Genomic DNA, 20,924 nt, shown 5'->3' on the forward strand with positions numbered 1-20,924 from the left:
TCTGCTGGGGTGGTATAGTGTTCTGCATTATGGTATTGCTGGCTCTGCCTACTTCTGTTGCCCCGCCTTCTGTCAATTTGGACCCACCTACAACATGGGGCCACTTTTAGTTTTTTTTTTCCAGGGCCACTTTATGTTCTCAGTCCACCCCTGGGGAAGACCACAGGTCCATGCGGACAGTGCGACGTGTGAAGTGGCCCATTGACTATAATGGGTTAATGTTTAGTCCGGGTGCTGTCTGTTCTACACCTGGACAGTACATTGGAATAAGCCCTACCAACGCTCTCGTTTACATTCAGATGCTGCAAACTGCTGAGAAGCCGAAACAATTACATCCAATCTAGACAAATGCTCTACCCCAGAATGATACATTGTAGCAAACAACCAGGAAGATGTTTGCAACTACTGCTGATGTGTTTGGTACCATCTACCCATGAACATCATTCTTTATATTTTATTTATGTAAATGAATGAAAATTCTGCTCTGATTTACTTTTTTTTTTAAATATTTTTTATAGTCATAGGGGCACATTTATTAAGACTGGCGTTTTAGACGCTGATCTTCATATCCCCTATAGCTGGCAGTTTATCCACCGGAGTTATGTTGAAGCGCTGGCCTTTCCATAACTTCAGCACATCCAGCATCAGTCCTAAATGTAAGACAGCTCCCTAAACCATTTTCTACAGCTAAAGCAGGCGTGGAAAATGATAAATGAGACGGATCTGCCGGCCTGTCCCCGCCCACACTACGCCCACTTTTTTAGACCTGGCGTGAGCGGGGAGAAGTTGCAGATTGCAGCGCAAAGGGCCTAATTTAGGCGTATTTCTGTTTGATAAATGACCCCTATAGTTTTCTGATCCATCGCTCCAAATTCCCTACAGAGTTAAATGATAAAATTCTGTCTGCTTGTAGCCACCACTAGAGGGAACTTACTGTACAGGGACGGCGTCAGCACCCGGCATACCTGGGCAAGTGCCGGAGCCCACTGCTCCTGAGGAGGGCCCACAGTGCCTGCTCACTCCTGCAGCCAGTCTTCATTAAACTGTCTGTTCTGAATTCTAGGGCAGCTTACCCCAGCAATGCAGACAATTTTTGCCATGTGCACTGCGGGTGGGCGGCCCCAGGACTCAGAACAGGGTAAATGGAGTTTCCTACCGGGCTAAAGGACCTTCCTGATGTCATCCGCCCATGTGACCAGTGGGGGAGGAGCCGGAGGAGTGTGTTCCTGTATGGAGAGGAGCCAGGCTGGAGTGTGGTGAGGCCTAGCTGTGTGTGTCTGTCCCTGTGTATGTGCCCCTGTGTGTGTGTCTGTCCCTGTGTGTGTGTCTGTCCCTGTGTGTGTGTGTCTGTGTGTGTGTGTGTCCCTGTGTGTGTGTGTGTCTGTCCCTGTGTGTGTGTGTCTGTCCCTGTGTGTGTGTCTGTCCCTGTGTGTCTGTCCCTGTGTGTGTCTGTCCCTGTGTGTCTGTCCCTGTGTGTGTGTCTGTCCCTGTGTGTGTCTGTCCCTGTGTGTGTGTCCCTGTGTGTGTGTCTGTCCCTGTGTGGGTGCCCCTGTGTGTGTGTCTGTCCCTGTGTGTCTGTCCCTGTGTGTCTGTCCCTGTGTGTGTGCCCCTGTGTGTGTGTGTCCCTGTGTGGGTGCCCCTGTGTGTGTGTCTGTCCCTGTGTGTCTGTCCCTGTGTGTGTGTCTGTCCCTGTGTGTGTGTGTGTGTCCCGGTGTGTGTGTGTGTTTGTCTATCCCTGTGTGTATTTGACCATCCCTGTGTGTTTGTCCCTGTGTGTGTCACCATCACCATGCCCACAGTGTTCCTATGTCTTGATGCAGCTGCATCAGGGCGTTCTGTGTGGGGCAAGAAGAGGGAAGAGGAGGAAGCGCCACCAGCATGGAGTCTGTGGGAGAGGCACACTAAGGATGTAGGTAACACTACCAAATTATCAGGACTAGTGTTATCTGTGGTTTTACATAGGACTGCAGGTAACAATACTACATTTTCTGTACTCCGATAGCCATGACTGTGTTCTCTGTGCTGTTACATAGGACTGCAGGGGACATCTAGTATATTCTCTTTACTCAGAGAGTTATCACTGTGTAAGGGGGCCCACCGAGACTTTATCGCCCAAGGGCCCACATGAACCTGCAGGCAGCCCTGTTACTGTATACTACTTATAGACTGGACCCCATTACACCACACCAGCAACACTGTAGTGGCGAGAGCTCAATATTACAGCGCTGCTCCCATTGAAGTACAATGTTGATGGTGCTGTGTATCTTCGTTGACATTGTTGTTGGTGCTGTGCAGCTGACTTATTTCGACAGAGCTACACAGACCAGCTGATCAGCGGGGTGTTGTGGCCAAACCAATCAGCTAGTGATGGCTTAAGCCTCATTCACACGTCAGTATTTCACGGACGTGTGCTGTACGTGTTCTCCACGGACAGCACACGTCCCCATTCATTTTAATGTGTGTATTCAGACATCAGTGTTTTAGCACGGTCCGTGGGTCCGTGTTTTTAGCACGGATGCATGCTCTATTTTGTCCATCACGCCCATTATAGTCTATGGGTCCGTGAAAACCACCATCCGTCTTGCATCCGTGTTTCACGGATCATTAAGAAGAGATTCTTTTAAAATTATTTTTCAGCTGTCCAGTGTCAGTGAAACATGGATGCAACACGGACAGCAAAAAACGGACACATGGACCCAATACGGATCCTTCACGGACAGCTTCACAGATGCATCAATGAACAAGTGTTAACGGATTTGAGCACGGACGTGTGAATGAGGCTTTATCCTGAGGATAGGCCATCACTTATATAACCCAGGTCAAACTCTTCAACATACAGTCAATTCTTAAGCTCCCCCTAGTGGCAGTAGCAGGCAGCAATAATTAAGATATTTGTCTATATGGAGGATTGTAAGGCTGTATTGTCAGAAAAATCCATTTCATCTAGAGATTTTTAAGAAATGACTTAGCCCTTTAAATGACATAGTGCTAAGGGCTCATGCACATGACCGTTACGGTCATGCGGATCTGCTAAACATGGATATCGGCCATGTGCATTCTGCATTTTGCGGAACGGAAGGGCCGGCCCCTAATAGAACAGTCCTATCCTTGTCCGTAATGTAGACAATTTTGTGGCACAGCCATGCGGACATATGGACACGGAAAGCACACAGAGTCATTTTCGTTTTTGTTTTTTTTGCAGCCCCATTGAAGCGAATGCAAAAAAATGGAACGAACACGGAAAAAAATCTGTTCATGTGCATGAGCCCTAAACGGAGGACTTTCAATTCAGCGCTACTATTTATTTCTTCTCGTAACAATGGGCAGGGTTGTGACAACCTTAAAATCTTTTGAGTGGTTGTCACTATTTATGATGCAACCACAGTTGACCCTGTAAATATGCAAATTGGGGGGAAAAAGATCACCCTGAATTGGTGCAAAAAAAACCCCCTTAAATTATATATACTGTAGATCCAAGGCTCGGAGACAACAGCTCACACAGTAATTATGCAGTTAGGAGGACAGAGTGGATTTGTTATCTGTCACCCCCGACAAGCCCAGACTGTGTGAATGTGAAACATTTTATCAAGAGAACAGCTACTTCATTATTCCTGGTGGATCACAGCAAGAATTAAAGTGCCAGCTGCAAGAGCGCATTTGTATGTGTCTTTTGTCCCGCCGCCAGGCAATCACTTCAACTGTTGCTTTAAGAAATCAGCATGTCTCTGAGCATGGGGGTTAAAATGCAGACTAAAAATGTTTTACAGTAGATACTATTCCTGCACCTGCTGCATATATGAACGGTCTGAGTACTCCCATAGTCAGCCATTGTATGCGACTCCACAGAGCACAGCAGGCTGTAGCTGTAAGCTAGGGCTATGACATGGAGTTTAGGTCTGCAATTTGACGTATTTATTATATTTAATTACATCAACATACATTTCGGTGTGGATCTCATCGTTGGGACATGCTCTTTTGTCAAAAGCGGGGCCCTGTTGTGAACGGAGACCATGCTGACCATATGCATGGTGTCCTCTCCATTCACTACTATTTATTTATTTAATGCACTTATATAGCGCTGCTATATTCCGCAGACATTAGCATCCAACTGTCCCCAATGGGGCTCGCAATCTAAGTTCCCTATCAGTATGTCTTTGGAGTGTGGGGGGAAACCGGAGAACCCGGAGGAAACCCACGCAAACACGGGGAGAACATACAAACTCCATGCAGATGTTGCCCTTGGTCGGATTCGAACCTTGGACCCCAGCGCTGCAAGGCACTATGGGACTTTTTATTTAAAAAAGTGCATCTGTCAGCATGATCAACCATATTTAACTAGGCATACAGCTTGGTAGGGTTGGTCACAGGGGCGTAACTACCATAGTGGCAGACCATGCAACTGCTATGGGGCCCAGGGCAAGAAGGGGGCCCAATTGGGATCATCCCCTCTTCTACTGGAAATTAAAACTTGGTCAGGACTCTACCCTCTAAAGCAGGCATGCTCAACCTGCGGCCCTCCAGCTGTTGCAAAACTACAACTCCCAAAATGCCTGAACAGCCTACAGCAGGGCATTGTGGGGGTTGTAGTTTTACAACAGCTGGAGGGCCGCAGGTTGAGCATGCCTGCTCTAAAGGAACAACTTTTAGCAAATGAGGCAGTGGAAAAATGGCGCAAAGCTCATTGAAAGGGGTTTAGGCAGAAACCCTTCTTTCCTGTGTGGGGGGCCTGGTTTAATCCTTGCTATGGGGCCCTTAATTCTCTATGTACGCCACTGGTTGGTCATGCTGATAAAAGAATTTGCCCTGAATATGACAGTCCATCGCCCTGTTGCTGAGAAAAATGCATTTTTCTTCATGTGCATGTGACCTTACTGGAGCACCAAGGAGCCGTCCAGAGCACTCAGAGTACCAGTTTGTTACACTCTTCAGTTTCAGTTCTTCCCCTCTTCCCCTGGATTGACAGGTCTAAACAGCTCATCTAGCCCTGTCTTCTTGTGCGTGCGCTGTATCTTCTGGTCTCGGTGCTCGCTTGCTATATCTCCTGCTGTGCTCCAAGCAGCGCAGATTCCAACCGAGAAAGCGCCAACACCTGTCACCATTGGCTGATATTACATCCACCAAGGCACATGAACAAGAGGCTAGTCCTCACACTAAAGAGATTTTTCGTGTCATATGTTCTGTTGGCGTCATGTGATATTTTGAGCACTGAACGTAGACGATTCTCCGGTTTGTATAAATGATCTTATTGGTGCCCACTGCATCACTAAGTATACAAAAACCACATCTCCAAAATGTTATGTCTTATACTTCTTCTCTGCTTTGTGGTATAAATCACTACCGGACCAGGGGTGAGGCCCATGTTAATGTGACCAGAGATATTCAACTGGGGTCAGTTGCTATAGCTCTGCACCAGTTTTCTGGTATGGAAAAATCACAAATTTTGTTGCATTTCTGCATCGCTTCTCAGATCAAGTGTAGCAAGTGCAGTTTTGCAACAGCATTTGTGATTTTTTTGCTTTTGCCAACACCCTTGCCGCTTGTTTCAGGAGTCGTCCCTTTTTGTCCCTACTGATAAGCTGATTACAAGGTGTCTTAACACCTTGACCCCAGTGATCATCTATAATCTGTGAGGGATATTGTCAGCAAGTGTTCAGTTCCCCTGCAGCACTCCCGCAGGAGAAAAGAAGAATTGCACATTTTTAATTTAAATCAGGGATGCTCAACCTGCGGCCCTCCAGCTTTTGCAAAACTACAACTCCCAGCATGCCCTGTAGGCTGTCCAGGCATGCTGGGAGCAGGTTGGACATCCCTGATTTAAATCAATGTCTTGTCCGTATAACGCATGGCCGTGACAGGTCCACCAAAGAGTGTTTTTTTATGGGAAAGGTAGCCCTTCATTAGTACCTGTAAGTTGCCGTCTAGCCCAATCAGAACTTCTGATATTTATATGAATGTGTCAGTTGTTCAGGATTTTTCATAATTTTTTTTGTTTTTCTTTCTAGATAATCATGTTGGGACGGCTCTGGTCACCGGCGATCTACTTCTGTATTACACTTGGCCAAGGGTGGACAGAGGAAGTGAATCAGACAGCATCATCATATTCCACACTACCAAGTAAGAGATTGCTCAATGAATGTATTCAGTACATGGGAACATAGTTACGACTGATAGTAACATCAATAATGCTGCAAATACAGCAAAATGCCTTTCACCTACCAGGAGTGGCAACTGTTACAAGGGTAAAGCACCAATTGACAGTATTCACGGTGATGGGGGCTCGTTTAAAAGGATTAATGTTAAATAAATATGGGGGGGAGCGAATGATCGTTATTACGATTGTTTATTCCCCATTCAGTTGCATATTGTCGGCAGCACATCCAGTCTTTACACAGGGCTATGTGCTGCCATCAAATGACGATTTTAGGCGCCGCATTAGAGATGTGATCATTCAATAAGCAAGCTTTTTGCTCCTTTGTTGGTTGATCGGCGGCCATTTAAACGGACCAGTTATTGAGAATGAGTTTTCGCATGTTCGTACGCGATAATTGACCTGATCCTCGGACAATTGTAATTGGGATTTAAAATATGGTCTTTGCCTCTTGTGCCTTTTATTTTAAAAACTGAATTAGTAGTCATCCCGGATTACTTGACCCATATTAGCAAATTTTGTTGCAAGTGCAGATTTGCATCGATTCCCAGACTTTGGGCTAAGATCAAGAGTAGCAAGCACAGTTTTGTAACATTTGTGACTTTTTAACTTTTGTGCCAACACCCTCACCACTTGCTTCAGGGGTCGTCCCTCTTGGTCCCTACTGATTGCAAGATGTTCTGCCACCTGGACCCCAGTGATGATCTGTGATCTATGAGGAAATTGTCAGCATTACACATTTTTCATTTAAGTCAATGTTATGTCGGTATAATGCATGGACGTGACAGGTCCACCAGAGAGAGAGGGTTCTTCCTTGAAGGAAGGTCTCTTTGGTCTGTGTAGCACTTCATTAGTACCTGTAAGTAGTCATCTAGTCCAGTCAGAACTTCTGATAATTATATGACCAGTTACCAAGAACGAGCTTTCGCATATTCGTTCTAGATAATTGACCTGATCCTTGGCCAATGCAATTGGGATTTTGGATTTTAAAATCCGGCCTTCTGCTTCTTTTGCCTTAATTAATGGTGCCTAGTACTAGTCTGTTGCTCCTCTGTGCTGCACACGGGCAGTAGACTAGTACCAGGCTCTACATAAGCGTTCATATTGATATTGGGGCACTGTGGCACACACTATACCCTAATATCAAAAAGAAAGGTTCAGCCTGGTTCTAGTCTGGCGGGTAAATATTGTGTTTAACTAAACAAAAAATGTCTTCGATTAGGTCCCCCAACCCCAGAAATACCAAGCACGCCCCTTTCTGTATGGTCTGGCAGATGGCGGTATGTATGGAAGCAGGTAGAGGTAATGGGATGGTATCTTTACATTGCTAAGCATTTCATTGGGTGTCAGGGCCCAAGCCAAAACATTTGGACATTGACCAAGTTATATTTGACCTGTCCACCACAGTGGACATTGAAATTGTAAATTGAGTGAACAGTGTAGAAATGATAACCCTTTTCAAGCATTTCCTTAATTTTGAGGGTCAGATGTAAGTGGACAGTTGTGTGCTCTATGGCCGCATGTGTGTTTTAGGCCTCTTGTGCACAAGTATTTCTTTTTATGGTAGTGCAGTGATCTCTATAAAACATTTTTTGCTGTCTCTGTCGGAGTTTCTCTTTAATTTTTTAAAGTGCATGAATCTACCCCAAACGAGGAATTAGCATTCAGATACAGACGCTAATGCTATAGTGTATCAGATGCAAAATCCTCACTAATTGTGAGCAGTCAGCCTGGAATAAGTCCAGAGGATCACAGCGCGGACAGCTGACAGATGTCTAATTTGCATGTATGTATATATTGTGGGGACTCGCTCTGGTAGACAGGATTAGCGGACGCAACAAGTTCTTTGGATCAAGCAGTTCAGTGTTTTATTCACACTTTAGGCAAGTGACAAAACAAGCAGTCATATTCAAACAAAAAGTCACCTTGCGGTGTTGGTGGTAATTCACACCATGCGGCAATTCTTCTTCAAAGAGTCCTTGCTGATAGCAGCACCAACTTGTTTTCACGCTTAACAGGTAGCAAGCCTCCATCCGGACATAAGGCTCCCAGATCCCAACACAGAGACATCACTTCTGAGCCCAGCTGCCTATTTAAGGACAGCCAGGTGCTGCCAAAACCACTATACTATTACGTCACTACACTTTACCATTATGGTACTATACTGTACTATTACGGCACTACACTGTACTGTAATGGCACTACACTAGACTATTATAGTACTACACTCTACTTTTATGGCACTACATTGTAGTATTATCCTAGTAAACTATTATGGCACCACACTATACTATTATAGTATTACACTGTACTTTTATGGCACTACATTTTACCATTTTGGCACTACGCTATACTATTATGGCACTACACTGTACTATAATGGCACTGCACTATATTATTACGGCACTGCACTATATTATTATGACCCTACACTGTACTGTTAAAGCACTGCACTGTACTATTGCGACACTACACGTTACCATACTGTACTATTACGGCACTGTACTATAATGGCACTACATTGTACTATAATTGCACTACACTAGACAATTTGGCACTACACTATACCTATTGGCGCAGCAACAGCTGGCATTGGCGGTAGAGCAGTAGAAGCCATGGCACCTTAGTTGTTTTAGAGAGAGTCAGCCGGGCTTAATAAATAAGTTTTGAGCCTGTGTACCTAATGCTATTCTGCAAAAGTATTAGATAAAAAATTAAAATACATATTTGGTATCACACCCATCATTACGACCACTAGAGTAAAATTTACATTAGGAAATGTAATAAATGATGTAAAAAAAAGCCCCCCCCAAAAAACACTTTTTCTGATCACCGGCCCCTCAAGAAACAACTGTGTTATCTGAGCTCCCACAATGCACTGCTCCCTGATAACCGGAAATCAGCAGAATTTAGTCAAGAATAGAGAAGAAGACATTGTGTAACTTATAATCTGTGCAAGGTAAAAGTAAAGATGAAATCAGTCAGACATTTGTGAGGTCACTGTGTGAAAAATTGGTGAAAAGTAAAGTCTTTTAAGGGCAGGGCCCTCATAGGGCGATTATGGCCCTTAGGGCACTTTCACATGATCTTGTGCTCCTCAAAACTCTGTGTGACATCTGTGATGCATCTGTTTTTGTTTTTTTGTGTTTTTGGAACCATTGACTTCAATGGGTCCATGGTCTAATTTTGTGGCCAAGAGCATGACAGTATCCGTTTCTTGGAAAGCTGTGTGTCCAAACACATAGCCTGGATGTTGTTTCTTATAAGGGCTCATGCACACGACCGTGTGCTGGCCGTTCCGTGCCTTGGGCCGCAGACATATCCAGACCATTCAACTTGAATGTGTCCGTGATCTGTCCGCACCGCAAAAAAGTCGTGCATGCACTACTTTTTTGCAGTGCGGAGGCACGGACAGAAAACCCACGGAAGCACTCTGTAGTGCTTCTGTGGGCTTCCGTTCCGTGCCTCCGTTCCGCATCTCCCGGATTGCGGACCCATTAAAGTGAATGGCTCCGCGAGCCGTGGTGCGGGATGCACACAGCCGGTGCCTGTGTATTGCGGACCCGCCGTATGCGGGCCACAATACGGCAACAGCCGGGCAACGGCTTTGTGCATGCACATGATCGTAGCCTTTTTTTTTGCGGTCAGCATACCGTCCATGTGCTTTCCGCACTTTGCGGAACGGAATGTCCGGCGCATAACAGAACAGTCCTACCCTTGTCCATATTGTGGAGAAGAATAGAGCATGTTATATATTTGTGCAGATGCCACGGAACGGACAAACGGACCGCGTGCTGTCCGTATCTTTTGTGGCCCAATTGAAGTGAATGGCTCCGCATCCGACCCACTAAAAATGCTGATCGGATGCGGACAAAATACACGTTCATGTGCATGAGCTCTTATGCAGTGAAAATAATATTTTAAGACAGATTTACCTTCTAGCTGGGTAAATGTCCGTGTGCAGGGCGTCACAGCTGCCCTAATGGTGGGCTCCCAACTTTTTCAGAATGCGGTAACTTTTATATAAATACATGTCAGGCTACTTTCGCACAAACTCATCCATTAAGATAATACAACCGCATGCATCCGTTCAGAACGGATCCGTTTGTATTATCTTTAACATTGCCAAAACGTTAAAGATATCCGTCTTGAACACCATTCAAAGTCAATGGGGGACGGATCCGTTTTCTATTGTGCCAGATTGTGTCAGTGAAAACGGATCCGTCCCCATTGATTTACATTGTGTGTCAGGACGGATCTGGTCTGATCAGGACGTTTGGCTTAGTTTTGTCAGACAGACACCAAAACGCTGCAAGTAGCGTTTTGGTGTCCGCCTTCAAAGCGGAATGGAGGCGGAACTGAGCCAAACTGATGCCTTCTGAGCGGATCCTTATCCATTCAGAATGCATTAAGGGCGAAACTGATCCGTTTTGGACCGCTTGTGAGAGCCCTGAATGGATCTCAAACGGAAACAAAACGCCAGTGTGAAAGTAGCCTCAGATGTGAGTATTACACAACCGCCTACGGGCATTAGCCGCGTGCTCCTCAGTCCATTCAATGGCCGTGTACTAGTATAATCCTACTGATTGTGACAGATCAGGGTTTTACTTGTCACCCCTTTGGATGTGACACATGTGTGCATTATAGGGTGTTAGCCGGGTGTTACAGTATTTAGCATACTATGTATCTGCTAATCCCTGGATGATCCTGGAATAGGTGTCTTTCCGCAGCCTCTGCAGCAATCTTCCTCCCACACAGACTATATTCAATCTCCTTGATGCTGCATGAGCTGACATTCGTTACGAGCAATTGTTAGTTACGATGAGAAAGTAGCACCGCGTCCTCCCACCTGCAGCTGACACCGGGGAAACTTTTATAGTTTTTATGATGGGATTCGGAGTAGAATGGTCTGGCGGCAGCAGTCCATCACCCGGGAATGTGAGGAGGCCAGAATTTCAGGTGCATGCATTTACAAGATAAACTGGATCAGTGACTGAGGAATTGGCTGCTGGTGACTAACTCTTCGGCTTGTTTTCTTTTAAAGTCTATGAAAAATCTTATGGCTTGGCCAATATAGCCATTACTGATGTGTGGGGCACTAAGGGGCCACCCAGGGGATTTGGAGTAAGTCATGGTCGGGGGCAACCAGGAGATAGAGGTCTGGGAGACATGATGGTGGTATGACCTCTATCTTCAGGGTGTGTGGGTTATGTTTTAGGAGGATTAAATTTGGAAGCATTTTTGGGGTTCATTCTCAAGGTTTTTAGAAAAAATTGGAAAATAAAGCCATTATTGATGTGTGGGACACTAAGGGGCCAGGGGGTTTGGAGTAAGTCATGGTCAGGGGCAAACAGGAGATAGATGTCTGGGAGACATGATAGTGGTATGACCTCTTCCTTCAGGGTGTGTATGGCGTATGTTTTAGGAGGATTAAATTTGGAAGCATTTTTGGGGTTCATTCTCAAGGTTTTTTGAAAAAATTGGAAAATAAAGCCATTATTGATGTGTGGGACACTAAGGGGCCAGGGGGTTTGGAGTAAGTCATGGTCAGGGGCAACCAGGAGATAGAGGTCTGGGAGACATGATGGTGGTATGACCTCTATCTTCAGGGTGTGTATGGCGTATGTTTTAGGAGGATTAAATTTGGAAGTATTTTTGGGGTTCATTCTCAAGGTTTTTTCAGTCTCCCTCTAAAGGCGGGTTTACACCGCATGATGTCACAGCCGATTGTCAGGAAGGAAACATTCCTTCCTGACAGTCAGCTGCTTGTTCAGTGAAGAAGACCACTGCATTTACATCTTCTTCACGGTATAACAATGAGGGATTTCCATTGCGATCCCTCGTACAGAATCATTGTTTCTGGGCAGCGGATCTCTGCTTAGAAAGCACGATCTGCTGCCCAGGAACGCTGATTGATGTGCCTGCACGAACTACAGGTTCACTCAATGAACAAGAGTTTCTCTCGTTCATCGAGTCATTGGCGGCACATGTAGATGGGCAGATTCCTGCGAACGCGCTCATTCCGATAATATGCCCGAAAATCGGGCCGTGTAAATCCACCTTAAGGGGCTAAATGTTTTTGATTTTGTGAAGACAGAATGTGACATTTAAATCTTTCGTGAGTATTCACGCAGGCCAGTAGTGCGCCACGGGGTCAAAGATTTGCTTTACAGCAACTCATGTCATAAGTTGCAAAGTTAGGCTACTTTCACATCTGAGGTTTCTCTTTCCAATATTGAGATCCGTCATATGATCTCAATAGCGAAGAAAAACGCTTCAGTTTTATCCGCATTCATTGTCAATAGGGACAAAACTGAACTGAAGGGAACGGAGTTCACCAGAATGCTTTCCGTTCCTTTCATTGCGTTCCAATGACGCACACAAAAGCGCTGCAAGCAGCGTTTCTGAGTGCATCCTGGAGTGTGGAGCAAGATGGATCCGTCATGACACACAATGTAAGTCAATGGAGATGGATCCGTTTTCTTTGACACAAAAGAAAACCGATCCATCTCCCATTGACTTACAATGGTTTTAGAGATGGATCCGTCTTGGCTATTTTAGAGATAATACAACCGGATCCGTTCATAGCGGATGCAGACGGTTGTATTATCATGACGGAAGCATTTTTGCTGATCCATGACGGATCCAGAAAAAACGCAGATGTGAAAGTAGCCTTAGATGGGCGGAGGGCCTTGTCATGTGAGGTTCAGACGTTTGTAGCAGGTCAACCAGTTGATGGGACCTTTAGGATTGAATAGGGTTTCAAGCACATGTACTTTTGCAATCCCCGTTCAGGTGAATAAGGCTGATTTTCAGTCGTGGAAATGTCTGCGTGTGAGTGCACCCTTACAAGCTGTACCAGCAGGCAGAGTGATATATCAAATGGTGCAGCCAAGTAGGACTGCAGCTACCGATTATTTTTACGATTAATCGAGTACTCTAATAAGAAAAAATGAATTAATAGACTGTTTTCCTTTATAAAAACTCATCCTACCTCTTGCCATCAGTCCCCAACACCCTTCGTTCCCCCATTGCGATCAGCCCAAGTGTATCAGTTCCCCCCAGTGCCATCAGCTCCATTCCCCCCAGTGCCATCAGCTCCTCCCCTGTGCCATTAGCTCCCCCCCGTGCCATCAGCTCCGTTCCCCCAGTGTCTTCAGCTTTCCCCCACCCCAGTGCCTTCAGCTCCACTCCCCAGTGCCATCAGCTCTCCCCCACCCCAGTGCCATCAGCTCTCCCCCACCACAGTGTCATCAGCTCCACCCACAGTGCCTTCAGCTCCACTCCCCCAGTGCCTTCAGCTCTCCCCACCCAGTGCCATGAGATCTTCCCCACCCCAGTGCCTTCAGCTCTCCCCACCCAGTGCCATCAGCTCTACTCCCCCAGTGCCTTCAGCTCTCCCCACTCAGTGCCATCAGCTCTCCCCACCCAGTGCCATCAGCTCTACTCCCCCAGTGCCTTCAGCTCTCCCCACTCAGTGCCATCAGCTCTCCCCCACCCCAGAGCCATCAGCTCTTTCCCACCCCAGTGCCTTCAGTTCTCCCCCACCCCAGTGTCATCAGCTCTTCCCCATCCCGGTGCCTTCAGCTCTCCCCACCCAGTGCCATCAGCTCCTCTCCCCCTTGTGCCATCATCTTTCCCCCCTTGTGCCATCATCTCCCCCCCTTGTGCGATCATTTCTCCCCTCTTGTGCCATGATCTCTCCCCCTTGTGCCATTATCTCTCTGCCCCTTGTGTCATAGTATCTGCTCCCCTTGTGCCATCTCTCCCCTAAGGCCTGGCCACACTTCAGTTAAACCACGTACGCATGGTCCGTGAATGTCCAGCCTGCCCTCCTCCTCCTCCACCCGGAGTGCATAGCGTCATTGGTTGCTATGACGCTGTGCATTCCGGGCGCCCGGCCTTAGTCGCACCCCCACCATCTCGATGTCACCAACTCACGTTTCCAGCAGGGGCGCTTCCGACACTCCATCATTCCGCGCTGCTCTGGGCCTGATGTCACACAGCGCGTCAGGTCACGGCGTGCGTACGTCATAATGTCAGTGCAGCTCGGGACCATGGACATGCTGTGGAGTGTCCAGAGACCCCTGCTGGAAAGGTGAGTATTCTGAGCGCATTGTGGGCCAGCGGGAGACCACGGAACGGGAGTAATAGCAAGCGCTTCACTCCCGCTCCGTGGTCACGTGACAAAAACGAATCCTCGATGCAAAAAATTTGCATCAAGGATTTTTTTGTGTCGAACTACTCGATTTAATCGAGTACTCGTTGCAGCCCTACAGCCAAGGCAGGAGGGGGCACAGCTGCAAGTGATAACGCATCCCCTACTATTTCACATTAAGATTCATTGGAAAGGGGGAATACTCTGCAGGTCCATATTCTTTAAAGGCTATGGACACCTTTATGGAATTTTACTCATTATGGGCTAAAATAATTTTTTCAGTTGGCCTTTAGTAAAATTTTTCAGCCATTTTTGAGATACAGGGGGTGAAAAATTTGTCTTTTTGCAGAGTATCACTTCTCAGTCCCGTCAGCTGATGGCACATGTGAAACCTTATCTCTGATCTCCTGACCTCATAAATACAAATTTAAACCATACTCTAATCGCTTTGATAAGAGTTTAGCTATATTGATTGTTTATGAGGTCAGGAGATCAGAGATAAGAGCAGTGTTGATCGAGTACTACCAAAGTGCTTGGGTGTTCGGGTGCTCGGGTCGAACACCTCAGGATGCTCGGGTCCGAGCACAATGGAAGTCAATTGAAGAACCCGAGCATTAAACCAGGCACCCCCTGCTCTGAAGAGTGGAGGGTGTCTTGTTCACAATAAAAAAAGGTCAGAAATTGATCGAAACACCACTGAAATGGTTCGGGAACAGCATGAGGAGGATGTCTGGATGCATCTTGGAGGATGTCTGGATGTTGATTTTTATAAGAGTCAACCTGTCAGCATTTTCAGTTGACAGACGGATGCGCTTATAAGTTATTATGCCCCCAGCAGCACTAAATACCCGCTCTGACAAAATGCTGGCGGCAGGGCAGGCCAGCACCTCCAAAGCGTAGAGCGCCAGTTAGTGCCACGTGTACAGCTTGGACACCCAGTAGTTGTAAGGCACAGAGGGATCACTGAGGACACTGACACGGTCTGCTACGTACTCCTTCACCATCTTCCAAAATTTTTCGCTCCTTGTGACACTAGGCCACGCATCAGGTTGAGGGTGCTGGCGGGGTGTCATGAAACTGTCCCAGGCTTTGGAGAGTGTTGCCCTGCCTCTGTTGAAACTACTGTGTGTTCCCCTCGTCTCCCCTCCTCGGTTGCCCAAGGAACTACGTACTCTGCCGCCAGCGTTGTCAGCTGGAAGTTTTTGGAGCCCTTCTGGTATTGCACCATTTTGCTCGTCCTCTCCACCACAGGAATGAGAGATGAGAAGTTCTCTTTAAAGTGGGGGTCGAGAAGGGTGATCAACCAGTAATCGGTGTTGTCCAAAATGCGTAAAACGCGTGGGTTACGGAAAAGGCAGCCTAACATAAAGTCATCCATGTGTGCCAGAGTCCCAACAGTCAAACTGTCAGTATTTGTAGTTGACAGGCGGATGCGCGTATCAGTTATTATGCCCCCAGCAGCACTAAATACCCGCTCAGACAAAATGCTGGCGGCAGGGCAGGCCAGCACCTCCAAGGCGTAGAGCGCCAGTTTGCGCCACGTGTACAGCTTGGACACCCAGTAGTTGTAAGGCACATAGGGATCACTGAGGACACTGACACGGTCTGCTACGTACTCCTTCACCATGTTCCACCATCTGTAGTGGGGGTCGAGAAGGGTGAACAACCAGTAATCGGTGTTGTCCAAAATGCGTAAAACGCGTGGGTCACTGGAAAGGCAGCCTAACATAAAGTCAACCATGTGTGACAGAGTCCCAACAGGCAAGACTTCGCTGTCGTCATCAGGAGGATGACTCTCAATCTCCTCATCCTCTTCCTCCTCTTCTGCTCATCCACGCTGAACAGATGGAATTAAACTTCCATGGGTACTACCCTCTGTAGCGGAGGTAACCGTCTCCTGCTCCTCCTCCTCCTTCTCCTCATCATCATCCAATTTGCGCTGAGAATACGAACTGAGGGTGGTCTGGCTATCACGCTGTGTAATGTCTTCCCCCATTTCCACCTCTTCCACATGCAAAGCGTTGTCCTTAATTGTGAGCAGCGAGCATTTGAGTAGACACAAAAGTGGAATGGTTATGCTGATAATAGCGTTATCGCCGCTCACCATCTGTGTTGATTCCTCAAAGTTTCTTAAAACCTCAGAGAGGTCAGACATCCATGCCCACTCCTCGCTTGTGAAGAGCGGAACTTGACTAGAAAGGCGACGACCATGTTGCAGCTGGTATTCCACTACTACCCTCTGCTGCTCACAAAGCCTGGCCAACATGTGGAACGTCGAGTTCCAGCGCATGCTCACGTCAACAACAGGCGGTGAGCTGGCAATTGTAAGCGCTGCTGCAGCGTTGACAGACCGGCGGAGGCTGTTGATGACTTAGCCAGTAGCTCAGGCAAATTAGGGTAGGTTTTGAGAAACTGCTGAACCACTAAGTTGAAGACGTGGGCTAGGCATGGGATGTGTATGAGCTTGCCAAGCTCCAAAGCAGTCACCAAGTTACTCCCTTTATCAGACACAACCATGCCTGGTTCTAGGTTGAGTGGCAAGAACCACAGCTCAGTCTGGTCTCTTATCCCCTGCCATAGCTCTGCGGCGGTGTGCTGTTTGTCACCTAAGCAGATCAGCTTAAGCACGGCCTGTTGACACTTCCCCACTGCAGTGCTACACTGCTTCCAGCTACCGACTGATGACTGACTGGTGCTGCAAGAGGATAATTCTGAGGTGGAAGTGGAGGAGGAAGCGGAGGAGGAGAAGTGGGGGTTGGAGCCGCTAACGTAGGTGGTGGCGGAAACGCTGACGGAATTAGGGCCCGTAATCCTTGGCGTTGGTAGCACCTGTGCCATACCAGGCCTCCACAACGTTCACCCAGTGTGCCGTCAAAGAAATGTAGCGTCCCTGGCCGAAAGCACTTGTCCATGGGTCAGTGGTTAAGTGGACCTTCTCAGTAACTGCGTTGGTCAGGGCACAGGTGATGTTTCGAGACACATGCTGGGGTAAGGCAGGCACGACACACCGTGAAAAATAGTGGCGGCTGGGGACTGCGTAAAGAGGGACGGCCACCGACATCAGGCTGTGGAAGGCCTCAGTGTCCACAAGCCTAAATGGCAACATTTTCAGGGCCAGTAATTTGGAAAGTTGCGCATTTAGTGCTATGGCCTCTGGATTGGTGGCTGCGTATTTGCGCTTGCGTTCAAATGCCTGGGGTAAGGACATTTGTACGCTGCGCTGGGACACGGAAGTGGATGTGGTCGCTGATGGTGCTTGCGAAGGTCCAGGTGCAGGGCAGGAGGCATCCGGGCCTGCGCCTTTGACAGGGGATTGGCCAGCACATAACACAGGGGAAGAGGAGGCAGTGGTATGACCCGCAGACACAGATTGTGGACCCAGGCGTTCGGCCCACCTACTACGGTGCTTTGATGCCATGTGGTGGTGAGGTTGCTAGTGTTCACGCCCCTGCTGATTTTTGTATGGTACAGGTTATATTATAACCAAATTATAATTTTTTTGTCGTCCGCACTATCCTCAAAAAAGCGCTAGACTGCGGAACACCTACCCCTTGGCAAGGGAGATTTCCGCAAGGGTGTTCTCCAGGGAACAGTTGCAGGCCTGTTTGGTGTGGCCTGCCTTCTCCCTTTTTCCACCCCACTGCCTCCTCCAGCCTGTTGCAGTGCTGCGGATCCCTACCCCTCTGTACTGCTGTCCTTGATCGGCTTGCCACCTTCCCAGGATGGGTCAGTGACTTCATCGTCCACCACATCCTCTTCCACTTCCTCACTCTGCTCATCCTGACTTGTTGACCTAACAACAACCTCAGTTATTGACAACTGTGTCTCATCCTCATCATCAACCTCTTGAGACACAAATTGCTGTTGACTTATTGGCAACTGTGTCTCATCATCATCATCCACCTCGTGAAACACTAATTGCCGTTCCCCCACCGTCATCTTCTTGTGACTGTGGATGTTCAAATGTTTGGGAATCAGGGCACAAGATCTCATGTCCCTCTTCAAGCGGGCTTGTCGAGAGGCCCAAATGAAGGAATGGCGCTGAAAAGAGCTTGTCGGAATATCCGAGTGTTGGCAAGACTCTCCATGGTGGGAGAAAGGAGGATCAGGGTGAGGATTGTGTTGACCAGACTCTTGGCTACTGAGACTGGACTTGGTGGAAGACAGGGTGGTGCTTAACCGACTGGAAGCATTATCTGCTGCAATCCAACTGACCACCTGGTCGCACTGGTCTGACTTCGAGAGCATTGTCCTGCGCTGCCATGCAAACTGGGACATGAAGCTAGGTATCGTGGATGATTGTTTTTCTTGTGCTCTGGCAGCAGGCACAGTTTCAACGCGTCCAGGGTCACTGCCACTGCCTCTGTGTGCACCATCAGCATCACGGCCACTTCCCTGTCCATTACTGTTTGCCTTCTTCATATTAAATGTTATATATGCTTGAAAGTATGTCACACGTACAGTAGCGTAGGATCTGTAAGTGTATGCGCCCAAAAAATTTAAAAAGGAGATATACCGTAGATAATGTTGCTGATGTCAGCAGCGGCTAATAAAAAATTACAGGGAATGTCACAGGTATTTGGGATGTGGAAACGTTACACAGGAGAAATACAGCAGATCATTTCGCTGATGTCAGCAGCGGCTAATATAAAATTCCAGGGAATGTCACAGGTATTTGGGATGTGGAAATGTTACACAGGAAAAATACCGCAGATAATGTTGCTGATGTCAGCAGAGGCTAATAAAAAATTACAGGGAATGTCACAGGTATTTGGGATGTGGAAACGTTACACAGGAGAAATACAGCAGATAATGTCGCTGATGTCAGCAGCGGCTAATATAAAATTACAGGGAATGTCACAGGCATTTGGGATGTGAAAACGTTACACAGGAGCAATACCGCAGATAATGTTGCTGATGTCAGCAGCGGCTAATAAAAAATTACAGGGAATGTCACAGGTATTTAGGATGTGGAAAAGTTACACAGGAGATGTACCCCAGGTAATGTCACTGTCTGCAGCGGACATCGTCTATGGAAAAAGTACACTGGATGTCACAGATATTTTTGGGATGCGCACACGTTACACAGGAGATGTAGCGCAGATAATGTCGCTGTCTGCAGTGGCCTAACTATTGCACGCTATTTAGCGCAGGATGCGCTAAAAATAGATATTGCTCCCACAAACAACAGTCCTTAAAAGGACTTTTGGGTCTGTAAAGTTTTAGCAATTTAGCGCAGGTTGCGCTAAAAATATATATTGCTGCTGCCACACACAACAATAGTCCTTAAAAGGACTTTTGGGTCTCTGACAAGTCCTTCAACTTAAAAAAAAAAATATTTCACTCCCTACACTATCTTTCCCTTCTTCAGCACAGCTCTTCCTGACTAACACTGAGCCGAACACATGTCATCGGGTGCTATATAGCACCCGATGACACGTTCCGGCCAGCCAATCACTGTAATGCCAGTAACCAACATGGCTACGGCATTACAGTGAGAGGCAGTACCTACCTGCATGTTTATTGGATTCGAGAATTGCGCCCGAGCATATGTGGTATTCGGCCAAATGCCGCCATGTGCCGAGCATCGAGATGCTCGAGCCGAACTGGTGTTTGGCCGAGCATGCTCGATCAACACTAGATAAGAGCCATAGGAGCCGTCAGCTAACTCTTGTATCCAAAAAAGGCTGACAATTTTTAATAAAGGCCAATTAAGAAAAAGATTTTTAGCCCAAAAAGAGTAAAATGCAATCATAAAAAAAATGCACAAGAGGTTTCCACTTAAAGGGTTCCTTTCACCATGAAAATGCAGTGCAGTCTGCAGGCAGCATGTTCTAGAACAGGAGGAGCTGTGCAGACTGATATAAAGTTCTATGTGAAAACAAAGTCTACTCATTCTGGGCTTAGGAGTCATATAATTGACAACTATCTCTGTATACACAGTCAGAGGGGAGAGGCTATCAGTCTCTGATAAGATCGCCCTCATGACTACAGTTCTGTTGCAGATACTTTGTAATATATACAGTATACAATATAGAAATCGGTTGACATAAAGCATAGTTGGCCATACACTAGATGAGGTATTTGTAGCCAGACGCTTCTGGTTTCAGTGGAATTAGTTGACAATTTAATGTGTATTGGGAAAGACTTGAAGTCTCTTATTGAGAAAAAAGTCTTGGCTTTCCTCCTGACTTCTTATTCTTCAGACTAGATAAGCATGGCCAAACGTGTCTGGTGTCACGGACGTTCCCGTGGCAGGTACCAAGAGATCGGAGAGACTGGCAACTCGTGGGTTAAATTGACAAGTTCACTGTGAATCTTATTGTGTCTGTGTTTTGGTGAATGCCACACCCCTTGCTTCAGGTGTTGCTTGTTGGTAAACTACCTTTCCCATAAGTAGCAGCTTATCACTCTTGGAGGTGCGGTTTATAGATTTTCTTACTGCTTTCTAACTAGCTGGTCGGTTGTACTTTGTGGTGCTTCTGGAGTTGCCATTTTTTCTACTTTCAGATACCGTATTTTTCGCCCTATAAGACGCACCGGCCCATAAGACGCACCTAGGTTTTTGAGGAGGAAAATAAGAAAAAAATAAATTTTAACCAATAGGTGTAGTTTTGA

At 46.9% G+C, this 20,924-nt stretch overlaps 1 protein-coding gene across 2 annotated transcripts in view; it reads left to right on the forward strand.

Annotated features, from left to right (window-relative positions):
- PTPRE (protein tyrosine phosphatase receptor type E) overlaps positions 1-20,924 on the forward strand; it is a 228,169-nt gene that overhangs the window by 97,502 nt on the left and 109,743 nt on the right. For both annotated transcript variants that reach the window (XM_040439123.1, XM_040439124.1), the window contains exon 2: positions 6,003-6,114. In XM_040439123.1, coding sequence (XP_040295057.1) covers positions 6,003-6,114 — 112 coding nt within the window. The remainder of the gene's footprint in view (positions 1-6,002; positions 6,115-20,924) is intronic.

Source organism: Bufo bufo, chromosome 6, assembly GCF_905171765.1.
Source record: "Bufo bufo chromosome 6, aBufBuf1.1, whole genome shotgun sequence".
Classification (NCBI taxonomy): Eukaryota; Metazoa; Chordata; class Amphibia; order Anura; family Bufonidae; genus Bufo; species Bufo bufo.